This window comes from Anoplopoma fimbria, chromosome 4, assembly GCF_027596085.1.
Source record: "Anoplopoma fimbria isolate UVic2021 breed Golden Eagle Sablefish chromosome 4, Afim_UVic_2022, whole genome shotgun sequence".
Taxonomy (NCBI): domain Eukaryota; kingdom Metazoa; phylum Chordata; class Actinopteri; order Perciformes; family Anoplopomatidae; genus Anoplopoma; species Anoplopoma fimbria.
Window position 1 is genome coordinate 7536565 of NC_072452.1, and position 21437 is coordinate 7558001.

Consider the following 21437-nt stretch of genomic DNA (forward strand, 5'->3'; position numbering starts at 1 on the left):
AAACAGGATATGAGGAACTATGCTATCTTATCGCAGATCAGAGAGGGAGAGAGAATGAGCGAGGGAGGGAGGGAGGGAGGGAGAGAGCCAGAGAGATGGGCGAAGAGTCCGCTCTGTAGGCCAAGAGATGGAGAGGCTGAAAGAAAATGAGAGACGTGAGGGGGGGGGTCGGGGGTTAGAGAGAGAGAGAGAGAGAGAGAGAGAGAGAGAGAGAGAGAGAGAGAGAGAGGACAGCCATTTCTTTCCTTTCGCTTTGCCTCCATCCATCTCCTGTTTCCAACACAGGACCAGCGAAGCACCATGGGCCTAATTGGACTAACGATTGGGCCCAGATAAAGACCCGCACTAATGAATAAATGAATGAGGAAATAAGTGAATGAAATGAGCCCACGCGCGCTTGATGCGGGCGGTGCGAACGCTCCGCAGTGGCGTCAGAGAGGCGGCGAATTCTGGATTAAAGCAACAACATCAAAGCAAAGAATAGATCCTCCAGAGCACGTAGAGAAGCTCCAGGTAAACAGACAGAAAGTCAAAGGACGAACGTTGATGTTTCCACCGTGTGCTTGCTGAACAAGTGTGCACTCGGCTTTGCATCACCTGGCCCGTGCTGATGACCCATTTATCCTCTCTGGTGCAGATGGTGCAGCACCTTGAGCCCGGTCCTGGCCATGCCCTGCCCTCTTCCTGGACCGGCGACGTGTGGTAGGATCCTAACCTTTTATCAGTGCGACAGGCCCTGCTGCTACGGACACACGCTCCCCGTCTGATCCTTATGCCCAGGTTCCTGCATTCACCATATGCCCTCACCTCACCTCAGTACACACACACACCGAACGTATACGGACACACACACACACCCACACTGGCAGGAGCGACACATCCTGACCTCTAGCTGTTCCTCCGCGGATCGGCAGACGGGAAGCAACATGCAGAGTGAGAGGGGACTTTGGGGTCAAGGAGCTGGCTTTGGAAGGCAGCCACGATGTGAGCGACCTGCAGACCCGACGCAACTGAAGCAGACAGTCCACATACTCAAGTGGCACACTGTTTTTTATTCTTATTATTAAAGACATAATAAAAACAAACAAAAAAAAAAACTGGGGTCAGGACCGCCTAGGACAAGCAAGATAAAGCTGAGGGCTCCAGAGATGATTGATAAGATAGATAAAAACATTTCTTCTTCAAAAGGACATGATTTTTTTGATTTTGGTTTAATACATAAATAAAAGTTAACCTATTCATAATAAAAATAATGAATAGGTTAACTTTTTCAGGTATCTAAAAACTATCCAAATAAACTAAAGCCATCCAAGAAGGGAACATCAATCATATATTTTGATCAGGGGTCACTAGTAGGCATCGATTCACTCGAGAGGGCCAAAAATGAGAAAATCTGTCAAAATAATAAATAACATTAAAATGTTTAAACTTGAACACACAATCAGCAACATAGTTGGGTTCTCTCTCCATTTTTCTTTCTGTCTTCTATTTCCAGAGGCATGTACTAAGGCAGTGGGTTGAGGCTCCCCACAGGGTTGCTAAGATAAACCTGACAGGCTGTGAGATGATTAGAAAAAGGTGGGAAAGAAGAGAAATAAATTCAGATTTCTGCCCGAAAAACCAATGACTTAGAGATTTTTGCGAAATAAAGAATAGTTTGACCTACTCAAGCCTCTGAAAACTATTCAAACTAGAGACTTCTTCTTGTGATGGGATCACACCAGCCAAGACGCCGAATCAGGCCACAGGCGTAAAGTCAGGGGCCAATGACCCCTTAACCACTTCCTACCCCCCTACTTCTGGTGCTCTTGCTTGGAATGCACTCATCTTTGGACTTCACCTTCATTTTGATCTCAACTACACACGTAAAAAGTAAAATTACTGCATTTTGCAATGTTGTGATGAGAAAATCTCCACAAGGTCCACAGACAGACATTTGAAACACCTGGCAAAGAACTGAAAACCTCCTCTGTGGTAGTTCCTGCTACAGTAAGTGTCTCCAGGACTACATTTTTACCACCATGACAGGCACACACTGACTCACAAGGTGAAAACAATACCAGCGCTGCTCTTGCAGCTGGTAATGAAACAATCCAAGAAAGGAACATCACACTTTTGCTCAACGGCTTGCAAGTGTTAGAAATATAACCTGTGATAGCGGGGTTGCTAGTAGACATCGATTCGCCCAAAAACGGGGCCAAAACTGAAATAATCTGTAAAAAGGACACAAAATCTGCAATGCATTTGCATGTATTCTCCCCATTTCTCTCTTCATGTTCTATTACTTGAAGCATATACAGAGACAGTGGCTCCAGAACGTGATAACCAGTATCTTAATGAGATAAGGATGAGTAATCCAAATCATAATTCTGCTACAAAAACATATGATTTTTCTGTGCTTTACTTTCTTTATTGTGACATAATGAATAATTACCTATTCCAATCAAAGAGGGGGACATTGCTCTTTGGTTGAATGCTCTGAACTCATAGAGGAGGCACTGCTTTGCTGTAAAAGGTCAAAATGAATTGGGAAGCACTTCATTAAGCTGTCAATGTTGCAGGAAGACACTATTTAATGTAAAATGTGATAATCAGTGTCTTTGTGTGTCAGGGAAACATTTAATTTGGAGGCATGGTGATGTGAAATCCGGGGGGGCATGGCTTGGTCCTGTTTTTTTATTATTTTAATCAATGTGATGTGATAATTGTCTTTGGTGTTTGGAGAAGTGGCTCCCCCTCTTGATTGGTTGTTAGAGCCCGGGGCTTTACAATAATAGTGTGCTGTTTCACGTTGTGAGTTGGATGCCTGTGAAAAGGCCGAGATATCTCTAATAATAAACTCAAAAAGTGCTGACAATGTACCAGAATTCAACCTTTTCTTTCTCATTATTTTATTTTCCTATGCTCTTCTGTCTGGTGTGAACACACAAAAGCATACAGTTTAAAACTGTGTACAAACCTGTAAACACACTCTCCTGAAATGCCACTGTTTGTTACCCAGCTTCTAGATGATCACTTTGGCAGTGCAGCCATCATATTCTTATACTCTGATTAATGACGAAAATATGCAATTTCTTTTCATAAAATGCAAACTTTGATTCCATTAATACCCAGTGTATTTTGGCAGAGCTTTACATCTTTGAGCAGTACAAATCATTAACATGTTATTATGTAAGGGAGCCGCATTATGAATGCACTGAAGTGAGGCGCTTGTAAGCGGGAAGAATGGGCAGTAAGCGATTGTGATCAGTCTGGTACAGCGAGACAGCAATGATGGATGGAAAGTGGTCGGCTCAGAGGCATGAAGGTCACACTCGATGACAGTGTGTGTGTGTGTGAGTGTGTGTGTGTGTGTGTGCTTAATCAATAGACAGGGGAGCTGAGAGCACGACTAAAAATACACTGTGTCTGTGTGTGTGTGTGTGTGTGTGTGTGTGTGTGTGTGTGTGTGTGTGCGTGCGTTTTGTGTGTGTGTGTGTGTGTGTGTGTGTGTGTGTGTGCGTGCGTTTGTGCGCTCTCATTCATCAGTGGTGACAATACCATGTGGAGTATGCCAATGTGCCTGACAAATTCAGCCATCACGCGCACGCACACATTTGCATGAAACACCCCCGCGAAGGTGACACCGGCGCCCGCGAGCGAGTTTACTCGTTGCAGTCAAGGGCACACCTGTGTCCGCGTGAGAACAGTCCACCTGGACGCTGACACGTCCTCGATCTCTCACCTCTGCATCACACCGGCCTTCTCATCTCCTCGCTATCTTCTTTTTTTCCGTCTGTATCCTCTCTCCCCGTGCATTTCCTGTCCTCCGAGACTTCTTACATCCGTCTCCTCTTTTCTAACTTATATTGTCATCACCTCCCCTTGTTCTCGTCCTCCACGCTCTCTCTCTCTGTCACACTCCCTCTGTTCTCCGCTCGCTGTGATCAATTAGGAGACATTAGTCCCGCGGATATTTCCAGGTGACAGGACCTCAGGAGGCCACGCTCCCCCTTCATCTCTCCTCCCTTCTGCCTTCCCTCGGTTTCCTCCCCCAGCCCCCGTCGGCAGTGCAAACGACAGACCACTCTCCTCTCTCCCCCTCAATCTCGCTCTCTCATCCTTCGCGGTGCCAACAGTGACATCTCAGCCTCAACCCTCCTCCTCTGTCTCTCCAGGCATCTATCCTCCTCTTCCTCCCCCATTTATGTTGTGGCCTCACGCTGACAGTGACGAATCTCCCTTCATCCTCTCTGCCCTCTCTGCTCTAACTCTATTCCACCTCTTTCTATTTTTCTCTCCCCTCCTCTCCCTTTTCGTCTCCCTCTATCTCGCTCTCTCCAGGTTGCCGTACACAATGACGGGCCCGTCTTCCCTCCTGTATGCCAGCCGCTCACCTGTATCCTAGCAACCACCTCTCCTTTGGCTCCGGCAGCTCCATGCGGAGCAAGCAAACAAGACGCCGGGGGAATGAAGAACAAGCACTCTCGTTTATCCTCCTCCCTCCATCCGTTCAGTCATTCCTTCACACGAAGAGACAAGGCCATACTCCGCTGGAGTTGGGAGCCAAACGCGTTAGCCGAACACACAAATGAACTTTCTCTAACTAGCAAACACACATTTTTGTAGAGATATGCAGAGACACACAGCTGCACGTGTTTCTTCCATGTTGTGGATCCATGTGAGTGTTTATCTCATCCCCATGGCTCCATTCTAACAGTAGGACACAGTGAATAAGCTTCAAAGAGATAACATCTACGGTTCTCCTGAAGCATGCTGAGTCCAGCCTTTCTAAAAGGTTCTCTGAGTGCATGCACGTGTGTGTGTGTGTGTGTGTGTTTCTGGAAGATTGTCTGGCGTTTTCTGAAGCATTATTTATGGCCTTGAGAAGCACGAAAAAAAAGAAAAATGTTTGAAGGCAAGCGGGCCCACAAAGCTTCGCAATCAGACACACACGTTGTGGCAGGGGAGGAGTGCTCACACACAGACGCTCACGCGCGCACGCACGCACAAAAAGAAAAGTGCTGTTCAGGCACATGTGTCCTGGAGTAATTTATGAGCAGGCTCCTGGGCGGACGCCTCAGAGGGGTCCTCTTCACGCTGCATGGCTCTGGGTGCTCTGCACAATCCCCCCAGTGAGTGCTGGGCTTTCTCACACACATACACACACGCACAGACAAACACACGTAACACACAAACAAGGCTCTATGAAATCCCCCTTATGAGCAGTGAACTCTTCCGACCGAGACTCGCTGCACGATTAACGCTACAAAAAGCTAGGTAAACACAAGGGTTTCAGGCTTGGCAGCACTGCTACAGCTCTGTTCAGCACAGACAAAACACCGGAGCGAAACATTTCCTTACAGCAGATGAAAAATAGAGGAGCCCCACAGTTAGCAAAAGTAATACTGTAATGACAATAAAGTATCATCTCAGCCTCCTTCAGCTTACTGAATTATAGGCACTTGCACAATTACGTTTGGTGGCAAAGCACTGACGTTTGGCATACAATAAAACAGTTAAAACACAGAAAGTGGAGCTTAAAGGAAAATGTGCTCACACACTGAACTCCATTCAAAAAATGCTTAATTACACAGCACAGTATATCCACACTATTGGGAGCGGACGTGTACCGGTAAAAAGTAATTTCTTATTATGGATCACAAGCTAATTCAAATAATTGTCAAGACAGACAGGAAACACAGTTAACAAGTTGTATGTGTCTGGGAAGTACCCAGATGGCGGACTAACACTGACGTAGTGGGGGAAAAAAAGAAAAAGTAAAGAAGTGTAGATAAGGCAGGCAATTATGTTCTCAGATTTACACATTTTTGAATTATTTTCCTCATTATTTCCTTATCAGCTTAATATTATTAACAATTACTCTGATGAAAACAAATATCTGTGTTATTGCAGCCCCCGGACTGAGACCCGACGCTGCTAATAAAAATAAGATGGAGGGTTTGGCAAGTTCCATACGCTCCACTACGTCCCTAGCCCTCCAGTATCAACAGGGGCGGTCCTTCCTTCCTCTGGCCACTCCTCTGTTTTCGCAGCTCCATATGTAGCTGTCCAGCGCAGTGTGACCGTCCAAAGCTCAGGAGAGGACGGATCGGTCTGTGTGCCCCAAGGCAAGGGGCCTTGATCTGCTCTGGAGGTCGCATGGCGCTCTCAAGGGCACTCCGAGGGGGTACACAGAGCACGCACACACACACACATGAGAGGAGAGAGTGCACATGTGCTATTTGGACACGTCCAGGCTTGCAAGCTAAAGTGCACTGAGCCCACGGATTCACAAACGCACATTCACTGTGGATGGGGAGACGGATGGTGATGTATATATAAATATATATATTTATATTTATAAATAATGTAAAATTGTATTAATAATGTATGTAGAGGAGATAAGGAGGTTGTTCTTTCTGCTGATGCCACTGTTTCCTAAGATCCCCCATCTGTTGACTCTAGTCTCTGGGGTAAGAGGCCAATCAAGGGCTCGTGACACATCTGCCTCCTCACACACGCACACGCACACACACACACACACACACACACACACACACACACACACACACACACCAACCACACGTACACACACAGCCAAACATAGATTTTCTGTTCCTCCTCTTTCTATTGTCTATCTCTCTCACACACACACATACAGGCCTGCATTTTCCTGTCCAGTGAACAAGGTCAAAAGGGGATAAAATCCTCACCCACACACACACACACACACACACACACACACACACACACACACACACACACACACACACACACACACACACACACACACACACACACACACACACTGTCTCTCCGTCTCGCTGCTCTTTGTCGCTCTCTTCCCCTTCAGATCAACCAGCAGCCATCAGAATCTCCTCCCTGTGTGCTCGCTAAGTGCTCTCCTCTGAGCATCTGCCTTAAGTATGACTATCCCGCATTGGCTTCAGATCAGTGAAGAGACGTCCGCTCCCCTGCTGGGTGAGTCGGGGATTCCTATCTTAACTGATACCTGCTCTCGGAAAAAAAAAAACCCAGCCGCAGTATACTGTGGTGTGTGCAACTTCCTGTCTGTGTAACTGGCTGTTTGCTGATGCAGAGTGGAGGCCAGGGACCTTGCTGAGTCTCATTTTGACAGTGCAGCACGAGGCTCCAGTGACAACCATCGCACCTCGAGGTTCTGCTTTCTGTTTACAACGAGCTGTGAGCTTGGCATTATTTTTCCCCGCTGAGGTGTGGGATGAATACAGATAAGAGCAAAGTTCATGTGCTATGGGTCAGGGCAGACACAAACAGACACTAAGCATGTGTATTCAACAGAACCGACTAAAGGATCCTATTCACGAACAGCTCATGGTGCGTTATATCACTTACCGATGAAGTAGGACAGTAGGACGGCCAGCAGGGCGGCGGCAGCGATGGCTGTCACCGCCGCACATTTCCAGCTGCAGTACTTGGACGGCTTCTTGAGCTTGAAGGCCGAGCGGGAGAAGGTGTTTCTGGGTAGCAGGCGAGGGGGCGGAGAATACACAGTCCCCGAGGTCAGGGGGTAACCGGGGGAGGAGCTGCTGAAGAGAGGGGTGGTCCCTGACGACGTCTTGAACAGGAAGTGCCTGAAGAGGGGAAAAAAACACAGGAGTGAAAACAGGTCATTCTATAGGTAGAACAAGATGGCGTGGTATTTGTGTTAGTAATTGGTTTCTGGGCTGAGAAAAAGGAGAGGTAGAGAGGTAAACATGAAGCCACAGTACCGCCCAATCAGAACCAGAGCGACAGGGTCACATATGTGCAAGCTTCTGTCCAATTTCTCTTCCCAATGAACCCTTCCTGCCATATGGGTTAGAACATCCTTGAACTGATTGCGTCTACAATTCAGCCCGTTCCAGTCCAAGGTCTCTTTTTAACCTCCACCTGCTGCACTATTTTATTTTTTTATTTATCCTCCTTCCATTCCCTCGTTTCGCCTCCGCTCACCCCACTTACGATTGCGCCGCATTCCCGCTCTCGATGGCTTCAGAGGATCACTGCCGTCCCCCTTCCCTGTCCTCATTGCCCTAGTGAGGTCAGAGCTCAGAGAGGATAAAAGAAGGATTTGAACCATCATCCCTTTGCTCATATTACCCATTATCCTCTGATATCGCTGCACCTGCTCACCCAACGCGCCTCCTTCGCTCCTCTCCCTCCCCTTCCCGTTTTCCATGCTATCATTTTCCTTCTCCCTACCGCAACTCCTCTCCTCCTCACATACATATATACATCTCCCCCGTTCCTTTCTCTCGTGTCCTTCTCCCTCCCTCCCTCCCTTCCTCCTGCCTTCCTTTTCAGACTCTTTTTTTCTGATCTGACCTTGTAGGAAACGTTGTTGCCATGGTAAGGAAATGAAACTTTTCAAGGACACAAGAAGAGGAACGTCTGTGCCACCTTTGTGACATCTTTCGCGGCACCCACACGGGGCGCGAGGAGCTGCCCCTACACAGACAACAGGTGGTTCGACAGAAGAAAAGCCCTCGGGTGAATGTGACAGATCAGAGGAGGCGATGTCACTCCATTGCAACAAAGATGACTGAGGGGAGGGAGGTCTGCTTGTCTTTGTGGAATTTGCTCGTTTGTGTGTTTTTCACATTGATGCACATGCTCTGGCTCCTCTTTCTTTGTGAGTTTCTGATCTTTGCAGTGAGGATATTTCTGCACAGACAGGACATTTTGTCTGGTCCTCCTCATTTATCCAAAAGGCTGGTCGAGGGCTGGAGCCTCATTTCAGGATTGATGTTAGCCATGTTTTGAGGGTTGGACAACATTTCCTGTTATTACAAATATGGTCTTATTTAAGTAGTTTTATCCATAATGTTTCAGGCATGATAGCATTATACACATCAAACTAAGGTTGTAAACAATCATTTAGCTTGATTATCTTAACTACTCTATTAGGAGGCAAAACCATAGAGAACACCCAACATACTGGCACAATAACTAATTGCACTGTTCAACGCTTCAACCGCCAAGTCTAAACAAAGTGAAGCCAATGCAGATGTGCTTTAAACTTGCATGTTTTTCTAATAGCCATCAGGGAGCAACTCCTTCTGTATAGATATCTATGAGAAATGACTCTACTTCTCACTAGATTTATTACCTTGAGTTTATGTTCTCATTCATTTTGGTTTCCTATATATGTCTTGTTCAGCATTCGGTTGTTCTTTGCTCCACCCTCTCATGGCACTTCTGGTGGCAAAAAACCAAGGTGGTGACGGCAGAAATGCCACACTCTAGTCTTCAAAAATGGCACAGTCCACAAACCGATGGGTGATGAGTACATACACTTTTTATATACAGTCTATGCTACGAAGTCCTGAGTAAAAATAAAGAAAGGTAAGTCCCGAGTCAAGTCTAAACTAAGTCCTAAACAAGTCATTATGTAATAAGCAGCATTGTTAGGCTAATCTAAGATGCATATATTATCCTACCACACTAACATCGTCTAGGGCTCATTGATTTCATGTTTGCAAGTTTAATTATCTAGTGCTAACATTGGCTTTAACATCAGCTGGCAAAAGTACTTTAAAGCTTTGTTTATACTTACACTTGGCACCATAGCGCAGATGGAATGAGGTTGAAATATATTACATCTCTATCGATCTATCTTTTTATTTGTTTTGCATGTTGCTGTAAATTTGTTGCCAACTACCACATCTAGTCCCCCTATATGTGAATGAGACAACACAAGATATCATGATTCGTCTGTGCTGCTACATCCACTTTTAATCAAAGTCTATCCTTTGTTAGCGAAATGAACTTACTCTTCACTTTCTTATACTGTAACAGAATATTCAATATTTGGGCTTTGGAAAGGAGCATGTAATTCCAGAAAAAAAGCCTGAAGTAAAGTCAAGAGTCATTGGCTTCAAAGTTGAATTAGTCTTTGTTTTCTTTGTTGAGTGGAGTCTAGTGGATGCTAGAGTCACCAGATTTGTGACTCACGTCTGCCTCTGCTACGAGACATGTGACTCACATATTGTGTCCTCAGAAGTTAGGTAATACAAACAAGTGTGTGTGTGTGTGTGTGCGTGCACAAATGTGTGTCAATGCTCTGCTCTTCCTTCTGCCTCACCGTCTCTTTTATTCAGACTCGGCTAGTAGGACCAGTGATAATGACACATTATTTAGAATAATGCTAAACTGCACTTTGCTGTGTCTCCTTTTTCTTCTGATGCCTTTAATAATGTCTGTTTCACAACAGCGTGTCTGTAAATGTGACTGCTCTTCTTAAAAACAGTCGGTAAAAACAGGTGATGAGCTAAGAGCATACAGATTTGGTTTGGGAGCACCGCTTCACTCTCTATCAATTATTCAGCCAGTCTGTGCTCTCTCTCTCTCTCTCTCTCTCTCTCTCTCTCATCATCTCATGCCACTGATTGTTAGATTGGTATCATGCTGGATTCTTCTCATTTTTCCTCCCCGACCTTTTCTCTCCTCCTTCCTCCCCCTTTGCCTGTCAGGTACGCCTTGTGACACCAAGGAAAATAGAAGGAAGAAAAAAGGGGGGAAAAAAACAACCTCTAGACGCATAGAGGCTGAATGAGCGCAAGGAGGTGGCACGCAAAGAAATATGAGGTTATTGTCTAAAAATACCAGCCTCTCAGTGTCACAGCCCTCATTTTTAATATGCACGCATAGACCTACACGCTCACAAACGCATGAGCGCGTATGGAAGGCATGTGTATACGCACACACACACACACAGACACACACTCCAAGGTCAACCAGCATGTGCTTTTGCTTCAACTCATTTTCACAGCCACTCTGTGATGGCAAGGCCACCGGTAATTAATTACAATACCTCTCATGTGTGCGCGTATGCAAGGAGGAGGTGATCTGGTCAATTACTTGCCTTCTGTGCGACGACGGCATATATGAGACATAATGCTTAATGTGCTGATATGCATTTGAACGCGGGGCCCCCCGAATTCATTTCACTTCCTGGCTCCGTTTGTTTGTGTGCAGAAGCTCCGCAGCGAGCTTGGTGTGGGGTGGGAATATGTCTATGGGCCATACTAATTACGAGCAGGAATGGAAAGTGTCTAATGTGCTCTGGGGAGGTAATTGACATTGATTTATGTTGCAGAGGACTGTGGAGGGGTTCTATCATAGCAGGCAGCCGGCAATCACAATTCTGTATCATTAGGGCCGGGGTGTGTGTGTGTGTGTGTATGTTGGCTCGCGTGCGCGTGAATGTGTTTGTGTGTGAGCATTGTGGGATTTTTTTGACAGTGGTCCAGCATGGAAACGTCACACATAATTAGAGAGAGCTGACAGAGACCCCTCCCCACCTCCCCTTCCTCCTACTTCCACTGAGCTGCCAGCAGCAGCAGCATCCCCCCCCACCCCCTCCTGAAGTGTAACCATTGCTACCTCGCTGTCATGGATCCTGTCTTACACGTGCAACGCACACACACACACACACACACACACACACACACACACACACACACACACACACACACACACACACACACACACACACACACACACACACACACACGCAGAACGAGCAAGCGCTAACTCACACACTGACACACATTTGCACAGACTCAGACATGGTCACCCGCCCACGCACAAACAATAAAAATTCATGTGGGTTTTCTTTCGCGAGATTGCCCTGTATGTGCTACTGAGCATTTAATTTGCATCCTTGCAGAGCAGAAAGTGACCTAAGAGAGGGATGGAGGATGCAGAGGGAGGCTATAGATTGGAAGGCAAACAGAGGATGTTTTCACTCTATTCCAACCCGGTCCCCCATCGAGAGAAAGCGAGGACCTGGACAATTAACCACAGAACAGAGAGCATGCTGGGTAATTAGCAGGAAGTCAAAGCTCGCATTCCCCTTGAGCGAGCGCGCACACTCTTCTTTTTCCTCGGCTCTCACAAACATGTGGTTGATTCGGATAGCGCTATGAGAATAATCATCAGAGGTAGAGAACAATTAGCGGAGGTCGGCTCAGCGTGGGGGTGACTCAAAAAAAGAAAAAACAGTCAGATCTCAGAATGGAACAAAAGGCTCAGGGAGTAAAAGGATGCTCGAGAATGGCGTTGTGAGAACTGTTGCCTGCTACAATTGTAGGAAACAACAATGGGCAGATGGACACAGTTGAACGGGCGTTTGTTCGCTGAGTGTGGCTTTGAAGAAGGACATGGGACAATGAGTGCTGAGTGATATGTGTAAAAAGAAAAATATACAAAGCATCATCTAGAATTCAGCTACACAGAGATGTTATAAAGGAATTCTTTACATGAAAGGAAGAGTGCACTCAAATAACGGCTTGTTTTCATGCACCACATCTCCTGAAACACCTACGCTAACATCTGAGGAATTCATAACTTTTTTTTAATGAAATACAATATAAGGCTTATTAAGCTTCAGGGGAAACAATCAGTGGTGAAGGTCTTATATTTAATGAGGGAGGCAATTGTTCATCGTCAAGTAGAGGAGATGCGTCAGGATCTATCTGATTATACTCAACAATGATTGGTCAATCACATTGCATGTTTGCTTCGCAGTAATTGATTAGAGCAGCATGGAGTAATGGCGGCTGAATGTAGTTTGATAATCACCAGTTAAAACTAACGTCACCTCAATGCAGACCCAGTAGAGTCTGCATTGAGGTGACGTTAGTTTTAAGTTCATATACTCCATTACAAAAGCTGTGACAGGAAGTGGGGTGGGGAAAACCCTGTTTCTTTGTCGTGTTTCAGGAATTTTCACACTTGAAAATGAGCAAAAGTCCCGTGTTGGGAGTCAAGGGGTGTGGTCCTGTACTCTACTAGCTCTGGCCACTCAGGTTGGACTACCCTAATATTTTTGGTATGACTTCATAAAAAAAGAAAGTGAGTATTGCATTAGTGGATAACTTCAGTTTAAATCCCCCTGGAAATTACATTTAATTGAGTAAAAAAATCTCACCAAAAGGTAAATTTAGTAGTGGAGCATTATATTAATCCAACATGGACTCCATCGTACGATGAAGATCATGTTATATGATCAAAAGCTCAAGAACAGCTTCTTAATGGACCTTGTGGCAAGACTTTCTTCTCAACTGCTGTGACTTAGGTCGACAAAAACTTTGAATCTCAGACAATAAGAGTTATTATCTGCATTGCTGACAACATTTATGAGATCACAGCATGACATAACATAAGCCTATAGCGAAAGTGCAGTCGAAAAAAGAAAGCTTACTTTGTGGCTATAAATAATAATAATGGATAATATATTTAAAGTATATACTGAATAAATAAAAGATCATATCATAAATAAACCTGATATTATGTGGGTCTCATAAACATACCACAGTCTCGGTCACAGGGCTGGGCAAGAATCTTTTTCTCTGTAGCCGACTCCTTCTTCTTCTCCTCAACCCCCCGTGGTTTCCACGGGTAGCATCTCCGAATCTGTCAGCGCAGTAATGCATTTGAAAGTAACCTATAGTCTGCACCCCCACCAGCAACACCACCACCACCTCCACCCCCACCTCTCTGCTGCTCCTTCCAGATAAATTGAGATGCTGCAACCCTCTCAGTGATCTTATTTCTCCCCCAGAGCTGTGGCCCAGAGCGGAGGGAGCAGGGGAATGTCCTGAGATCACAGGGAGAGATTGAAACTGGCATCAGCTCGCCGAGAGGCTCCAAGGGACCGATTGGAAATCAGGTGCTCTCTCGCGAAATGCCGCAACACATGTACACACGTGCGCTGGCATGCATACGGATAAATGCATTCTTCCCGCCTTACGCACACACACACACACACACACACACACACACACACACACACACACACACACACACACACACACACACACACACACACACACACACACACACACACACACACACACACACACACACACAGGCCATCTATAGTCATTTATCTCACACCGGTAAATGTATCCATGTTCTACGGGCCCCAATCTCCTTCCTCTGCCGTCCTATCTTCTCTCACACACACTCCCCAAAACAATCTCCTTCAATCACCGCCTCTCTCCATTTCTCTCCCTCTCTCTCCCTCTTTATCTCTCCCTTCACTACCGTAAACTATTCGGTTCCATTTCCCCTCCCCTATATAGCTCCCTGCTATATCACACCCCCCGCCCCCAACTCTCATCTTGTCCTATCCCTCTCTTTCTCTGCCAGTCATCCAAGCCCTGGGGTGTTCTTAGGTGATCAATCTTCATCCTCTCAGCGCTGTCACACTATCGGGTCAAGCCAAAACACAAACACGCGCGCACACACACGTTGCTATACTATAACGAGTGGACAACAAATGCCAAAATTAACATATGATTACAATGGGGAGCAGTCATAGTCAAAGAGAGCACACATGCTTGGATGCAAACGTACACACAAACGCACGCGATCGTGCGCTCCCAACGAGATGGGCGGTCGGGCTTTGCCAACACGGGGATGGTGTGACTCTCTGGCTCGGCCCGGCTGGCTCTGATTTCCGGTCCCAAACTCCAGCAGCTCCAGCCAGCCCACGCAATCTCCGCCATCGCCAGACCAAGAAGAGGAGGGCCCAATCTGGACTGGAGGGTGGAGCTGGAGACTCTGTCGGTCGCTCTGGGCTCAATTCACTGCGGCGGGCTCCCAGCCATGCCCAACCCCACCACCTGAACATGACCAAATACTGGCACTGTGTTTGTGTGTGTTTGTGTGTGTGTGTGTGTGTGTGTGTGTCGCTTCGTTTCAATCTGTAAAGATGGCGGCCGAAGCGGCTTCTGTGAAAAGTGGATTTATAACTTTATTTTTGAAAGCCAAATCTCACTAAAGATAATTTGCAAGAATAGGAATAACAAAAACGACCTGTCTCCTGAAACGATTTTATGGCATATGCATCGCTATGGCAACACAAGCCTGGATAAACAATTTGACTGAAAAAAGCTTCTATTTTAAGCTGTAGGTATTCTTGTTCAACACCGCGCTTCTTCTTATCCATCATGCATACCTACGCGATGCATCAGTACAGGTTGAGCATGGACCTGAGATCAGCAGGGCTGAATTAAACATGGCCGGGCCTCATAAATACTGCAAAGGGCCCGGCACTCAGGCAAGCTTATCTGGGACCGTCGGAGCTGGAAGCCCCGGCGCCCAGCAGGAGAAACACAACTACAGCTTGCAGTGTAAATGCTCCGAGAGCGAGGGTGCGCATGCTAGCAAGCATGTAGGCAGTGTCCCCTCTCACTGCATGCCTCATGAATAGTAATACCCGGCATGAATGCTCTGTTTGCCTGGTAAGTGTTCTTTGTGTACTGGCAAAAGCACATGTGTAGGGTGTGTGAAATGGTTTGTATTTCCTGCTCCCTCACATCAGGGTGCATGCATAATGGCTTTGACACATGGAAGCTTTTTTTTGTATGTGATGCACAGGGAGATGAGGTAGAGAATGCATTTGAGTGGCACACCTTTGTGGATCAGTGGCCAGGAGCAATTTTCATTTTGTTAATACACTGGCTTTGGGTGTAGTGATACACTGTGCATGATATTCTGTTGCGTTTGCTTAGCGAACTAAAACGTGTAGCTTGTGTCCGTTAGGTGCATCATTAACAAATTATATTATAGTGCTAAAAATATAAAGGGTCTCTAAGACAAATCAGTTGAATTGTTCAAAGTTCATGATTTCTACCTTTCATCCTTAGTCCTGATTTTGGACCTTCATGCATGCACAGGAAGATTGTTGAAAACACAAACTCATTGTGGGGAAAGAATATATGAGAAGAAAATGATATTAGGTTTTAAGGGCTTTGTCGTACCATTATTTATAATTGTAAAATGTCATTCTACAAAGTCTGATTATTCAAAATCTGCATGAGGAGGCAGAGTAAATCTGCCTGGAGCTTGGGCACACTGTACAGTTCGACTATGGTGAACATTGATACTCCAATTTACGCTGTTGACCAATTGCAAGTCCATCAAAGCCATTAAATTCGGCTATCTGGACTGATTCTTTATTAACATTTGGTGAATAGAGCATGGTGTACAAGAGTAGAGTTGTGCGAGCATTTTTAACTTCCATGGAGTTGCATTGAAGCTCACACTGGCCTGTACCTCACTGTGTGAGCGTTCTCAAACTTGTTTACCAACTGCGAAAACCACCTTGACAGCTGACCTTTGAAGTAATGGAGAGCTTAGGAGCCCAAAGTGGAGCATTCATTTCATTTCATAAGCTGCTCAACAAAAGAGGCATGGTTTGCTGTCAGTCCAGGAGTCAGTAGTAAAGAAAAATACATCCCTTCCATACGCTTTATAATGCTTAAAAGCTAGCTTGTGTTACCTAAGCTAGCGTAAGCATTATTGTTAAGCAAGCATGTTAGGGGTTTAGCTTGCCAGTTGTTTGCTGTTTTATCCTGGCACGACAGCACTTATTTTGTTCAAGGTGACTTAAAATAATGCTTTCCTTTGGTGGGATTGTTTTCTTCTATGTCTATGATTGCTGGAGAGGGTAAAGAGTTCTGTATCAGGTTACCTCAGCTCTTATCGTCTCTGCTCGCAACATTCTCGTTGTTCACAGTAATATTGTTGTAAGCAGCATGGCTCTGACCTTTCATTCCTCACTATTGATTAATTAAGACTTCTTACACTGCTGTGCTTACGGCGGGGCTCGAGATATAAGCAAAAAAATTAAATAAAATAAATTAAAGGGAAGATATTTCCTCTGACCTGGTCTCCAGCGGCACGTTACTGTTGAGAACCCAGCTGTCTTGCAGCTGGACGGACTCTGGGGTGGTGGGCCCGTCTCCAGTGCCCGGAGCCGGGGCATGAATGGGGTTGCGTCCCCCTCTCAGGGTGTTTCTGTTCAGGCTGTTGGCAGACTGGTGGGATAAGGTGTGGTGGTTGTGCGGAGGGGGCAGCGGGGGCCGTAGCGTGGACTGACTGTGGTGGTTGGTGGCCCCTGGAAGAAGACAAGAACAGAGAAGAATTTAAGTCAATTTAAATCAAAGAGAGTTTCAGAGGAAGGGAGGGGAGGAGTTCATGCCAAGACGCTACAAATGAAGGACAGAAATGTTATTTGATATTAAGTGTTTATTTCTAAGCATGACAAAAAAAGAAAGAAAGTAGGCCTTTTTCAGCGAGCAAATAACTTCATTAACATTCCATTATGTGCTACTTTTGTGTCGGCAATCATTTTGTTAGAGAAGGTGTCATTGTTTCCAAATGGTCGATAACTTATTTTAGCAGGATACCTCAGCTAAATAGATACATGAAATTTGATCATCATCATGTTTTCACATTTTTCCCTTGCGCATTTTTCCTAAGTTTTGTCCGTTCTATTTTTAGCCAATTCTTCTCCACTCTCTCTCACTTTCACTCTTTTTGTTCATGTTTCCTTTTTCACAACTGAGAGGAAGTGTGTGTGTGTGTGTGTGTGTGTGTGTGTGTGTGTGTGTGTGTGTGTGTGTGTGTGTGTGTGTGAGCAGTATTAGAGCACTCCGCACAGCGTGTGCCCTCATCTCTTGCTCTCAGACTTGGGGGAACATGTCAGCTAGAATCCAATACCAGCCCTTCCAACTCTGAGCTAATGGACTGTTGAGTGAGAGAGCTGAAAAACAAACCCGGATGAGTCAGACAAGAACACCCATTCACACATCACCTTTCTATCTCCGTCTCTCTCTCTCTCTCTCTCTCTGTGAAACAGTGGGGGGTTCTGATCCCGTCTAGAGCTTGTGTGAGCCTGTGTGGGCTCGTACAGGAAAATCAATAAACCACATATCATACTGTAGAAGGAGCTCGACACAGCTGCATCACTGCTTGTGCATTAGCATACTTCTGTTCACACATTGACAGGTGCGCGTGCTCACAGCAAAGCTGACCAAAAAAGAGGTCAAGGAATCACGTCGCATGTCATAATAAACCGTCCACACGCTTTATTGTAATGCGGTCTGAATAGAAAAGTTGGCATATCACTGCAAAGACACACTGGAGTCATTGATGTTACATTACGGGTTTGAATTCTTGCTTTACAACACAGTTTGCTTTTTTCTTTCATCAATACGACACGCCGCGCTTTAATCGTTTTTTTTTTGTTTTTTTTTTTTACACATCTGAGCGTTGGAATACATTATGGGGATTGCGTTTGTTTGTTCATGCCTTCTTCGGCGCTGATCAAAGGACAGAGTGAGCACACATATGCACGCGTGCTGCTTTGTCAAGCTGCGCGATCACACTTGCCCTCCTCCATTTGTCATTTCCTATTGAATTGGATAAGAACCATGCAAGGAGGAGGGAGATGGGTGGATGTGTCGCACTCTCCTGTCTGCTTTGATATCTGTCGGTCAAGAGATTCCTAGCAGGCATGAATGATAGACGACTTTACACGACCAAAACATAGATGCACACAGCAACCAGCTCATGCAAACCAATTTAGGCAGTAAGTGTATTTATAGCAATATGTCTGCATGCTAACTTTCTCATTTCCTTCCTCCTAGACGGGTGTTTGGAGCATATACGGAGCAACGAGCTCCTAATGCAACTGCAGCCGTAATGGCGAGCAGTTTGTAAGGTGACCTGATTCCGCCGCGGCGCCGCTGGGACGCAGGTGTCACCCACGAGGCCCCCAGAAGAACAGATGCTTGTGAAAGGAGAGAAGAGTGGAAGAGGGGAATGAGACGAGATAAAAGATGGAGGGGCCCGACCTCTGCTCCCCGGGAGAGACACAAAGCATCTGTTTGCACGTTCAAACACGCTCCTGGGAGAAACAGACGCACATACATGCAGCCACGCGCTCATGCAAGTGTACACGCGGTTACGCACCTGCAGGGAAAGTCAAACCCCTGCATCATACATGCAGAGTGTAAATTGATATTAGAGCGTGCAGAGAGTTTTATTTCTCGTGGTCTCCTCCCCTACGCAGCCTCGTTCCTTCTCGTGGATTGTTTTCCTCTCTTTCATCTCGCTTTTATTTGCATTTTGTTTGTGTCCTCTGCAGAGATGTAAAACGCTCTGAGACAAATATTGTTCGTTAAAAGCACTTTATAAATAAATTTGACTTGACTTCCCCTCCGCAATGAACCGATAAATGTAAAAGAGGGCTCCCGACTACAACCCCGTCTGCATAAATAGGTTTATCTAAGCCTAGCAACAATCCACACAACACCATAGCCCTATACTGGAAAATAAAAGTAGGCACTAACATGCTCACAAACTACCCCGCTGTCTCCCATGTTTAAATCTGCGTAGCAAAAAAAAAAAATACGGTTCGCCTTTGTTCACTTTCCTGCCATAAATATTGAACATTTTTTTCATTCAAATTCAGATGAATTATATATGTCAAACCTTGTATGGAAGAGGAATACATGTTTTTTTAGCATTAGTTTTCTATGAACCTCCGAGTGTGTGTGTGGGTCTTTTTGTGTGCGTGTGTGTGTGTGTGTGTGTGTGTGTGTGTGTGTGTGTGTGTGTGTGTGTGTGTGTGTGTGTGTGTGTGTGTGTGTGTGTGTGCACTCATCCTGCACCACTGGGAAATTGTGCTGTTCAACAGTCCAGCCACGACATTGTTGCACAGGGTCAAATCCTTGGTGTTGCAGAGACTCACATTTACCACATTTTGTACTTTAGACTTTAACATTTCTCTTCAAATAAAATGATGAAAACACTTTTATCTACATTTGCAAATTATATTTAATGTGTCCAGATATGCTTCGAGAAGTGTTTCTATGCACTGACACTCATTACAGCCTCCTGGCACTGACAGAATTGTCACGTACCGTCAGGTTAACTGGAGTGAAATGTTACATGATAGAAAGCGATTGTTTCTTTTATTCTGCGTTGAATCAATATTTGCTGAATAAAGCACATAAATCACTCACTACAAGTGTTTACTATTGTTAATGTGCAACATACGAAAAATAAAATAGTCACATTTTTCCACTTGTCACACAGCCCTTTAGTATGTTGCAGAATATTTATGATCAGACACAAATGGCTTTCTTTTTTCCTGCTACAGTACAGTAGAGTGGTGTCAAAGAAATTCATTTTCATGTCGGCTTGAAATCCATAAAGGAATACAAATAAAAAATTCTTAGAGCGCACCGGAGAAAATAGAAACAAGCTGAGAAGTGGGGTCGGCCTGAGTTGCCGAGGTACAAAGACGTTTTTTTCTTCTTCTAATACACCCATAGAACTTCTGAAGAAAACCGCAGATTATTTTTCCACATAAACATAAGTCTGTCCGACCATTGGAACAGAGGCAGAGCGCAGTGACGAGTGGGCTGGAGGTAAACGGGTCCAATAAATTAAGATGGGTTAGTCAGATGAATTGTCCGGCTGCTGAAGTACGACCCGCAGGTAGGCTAATGGGAACAATCGTTTTACCAGGAACCCGGTCTGATAAAAAACAAAAAAACATGCTGTGAGGAAATAGAGCAATTAGAGAGCAGCCAGGCAGATCACATTTTATTCCACTTTATCTCTCCCTTTCTTTTCTTCCCTCTCTCTCGTTCACTCGCCAGTGTGAGTAAACAGTGATCGTGAGGAGATTTTTCTCGACAGCCCTCTTGTTTTGTTTTCGCATTTTTTTTATTATTTTTTTCATGGAGGAGCTCTGAGCCCTTCTGACTGCTGTTGAAAGCTGACCCACTTTATTCTGTCCACGGTTCCCATGCGACTGCAGTGGGGGAGGGGGGGGGCTGTAAGCTGGTGGGTTTGGCTCCGGCTAATCCCTGGAAGTTCATTATGCTCGCCAAAATTCAAAGGAGCCCCATTCAGCGGAGGAGCATTAGCCTGTCTGCTAACCTGCCTCCCCTTTTAAGCACACTGCATACACACACACACCAGTGAGAGACATGGGCTCGCCACACCACATTAATCTCACAGTATGTGTGTGTGTGTGTGTGTGTGTGTGTGTGTGTGTGTGTGTGTGTGTGTGTGTCTTTATATGTGTGTGTGGCCAGCTGGCAGCAGGAATCAACCAAGACAGTTTGTTTTGCAGCCCTGGATGGGCAAAGTGTTTATTGACATTTTCTGTGGTTAACAGAGAAAAGTCGCAGGGCAGGTTGTGCATCTATGTGTGTGTGTGTGTGTGTGTGTGTGTGTGTGTGTGTGTGTGTGTGTGTGTGTGTGTGTGCAGGATAGAAATGCCCATTCAGCAGTTAAAACGGATCATTGCAGGGCTCAGCCCCCTATCCTCCCTCCGTCCTTCCCACTCCCCCAGTCTCTCCGTGTCTTTATTTCACGCCCCATATCTCCGCTGCTGTCCTTCTTTTTCAAAATGCAAAAAAAAAATCTAAAACACTGTGCCACCCTCCATTGTTTCCCACGCGCCTTCTCTCCGAGCTCATTGCTATGCTCCCCGCGTTTTTAAAGGTGGTATATCCCAATGTGCCGGCGCTTCATATGTCCTCTGCCTCAGAATGTCACATGCTCCCCGTTTGTCATTCTTCTCAGAGCTCAGACGCCGAGCACAATGGAAGGAGAGC

At 45.5% G+C, this 21437-nt stretch overlaps 1 protein-coding gene across 1 annotated transcript in view; it reads right to left on the reverse strand.

Annotated features, from left to right (window-relative positions):
* The window catches only part of tenm2a (teneurin transmembrane protein 2a), a 152837-nt gene that overhangs the window by 38052 nt on the left and 93348 nt on the right, over positions 1-21437 (reverse strand). Inside the window, 2 exon segments of the mRNA XM_054596937.1 lie at positions 7357-7595; positions 16684-16915. Of these exon segments, the coding sequence (XP_054452912.1) occupies positions 7357-7595; positions 16684-16915 (471 nt within the window).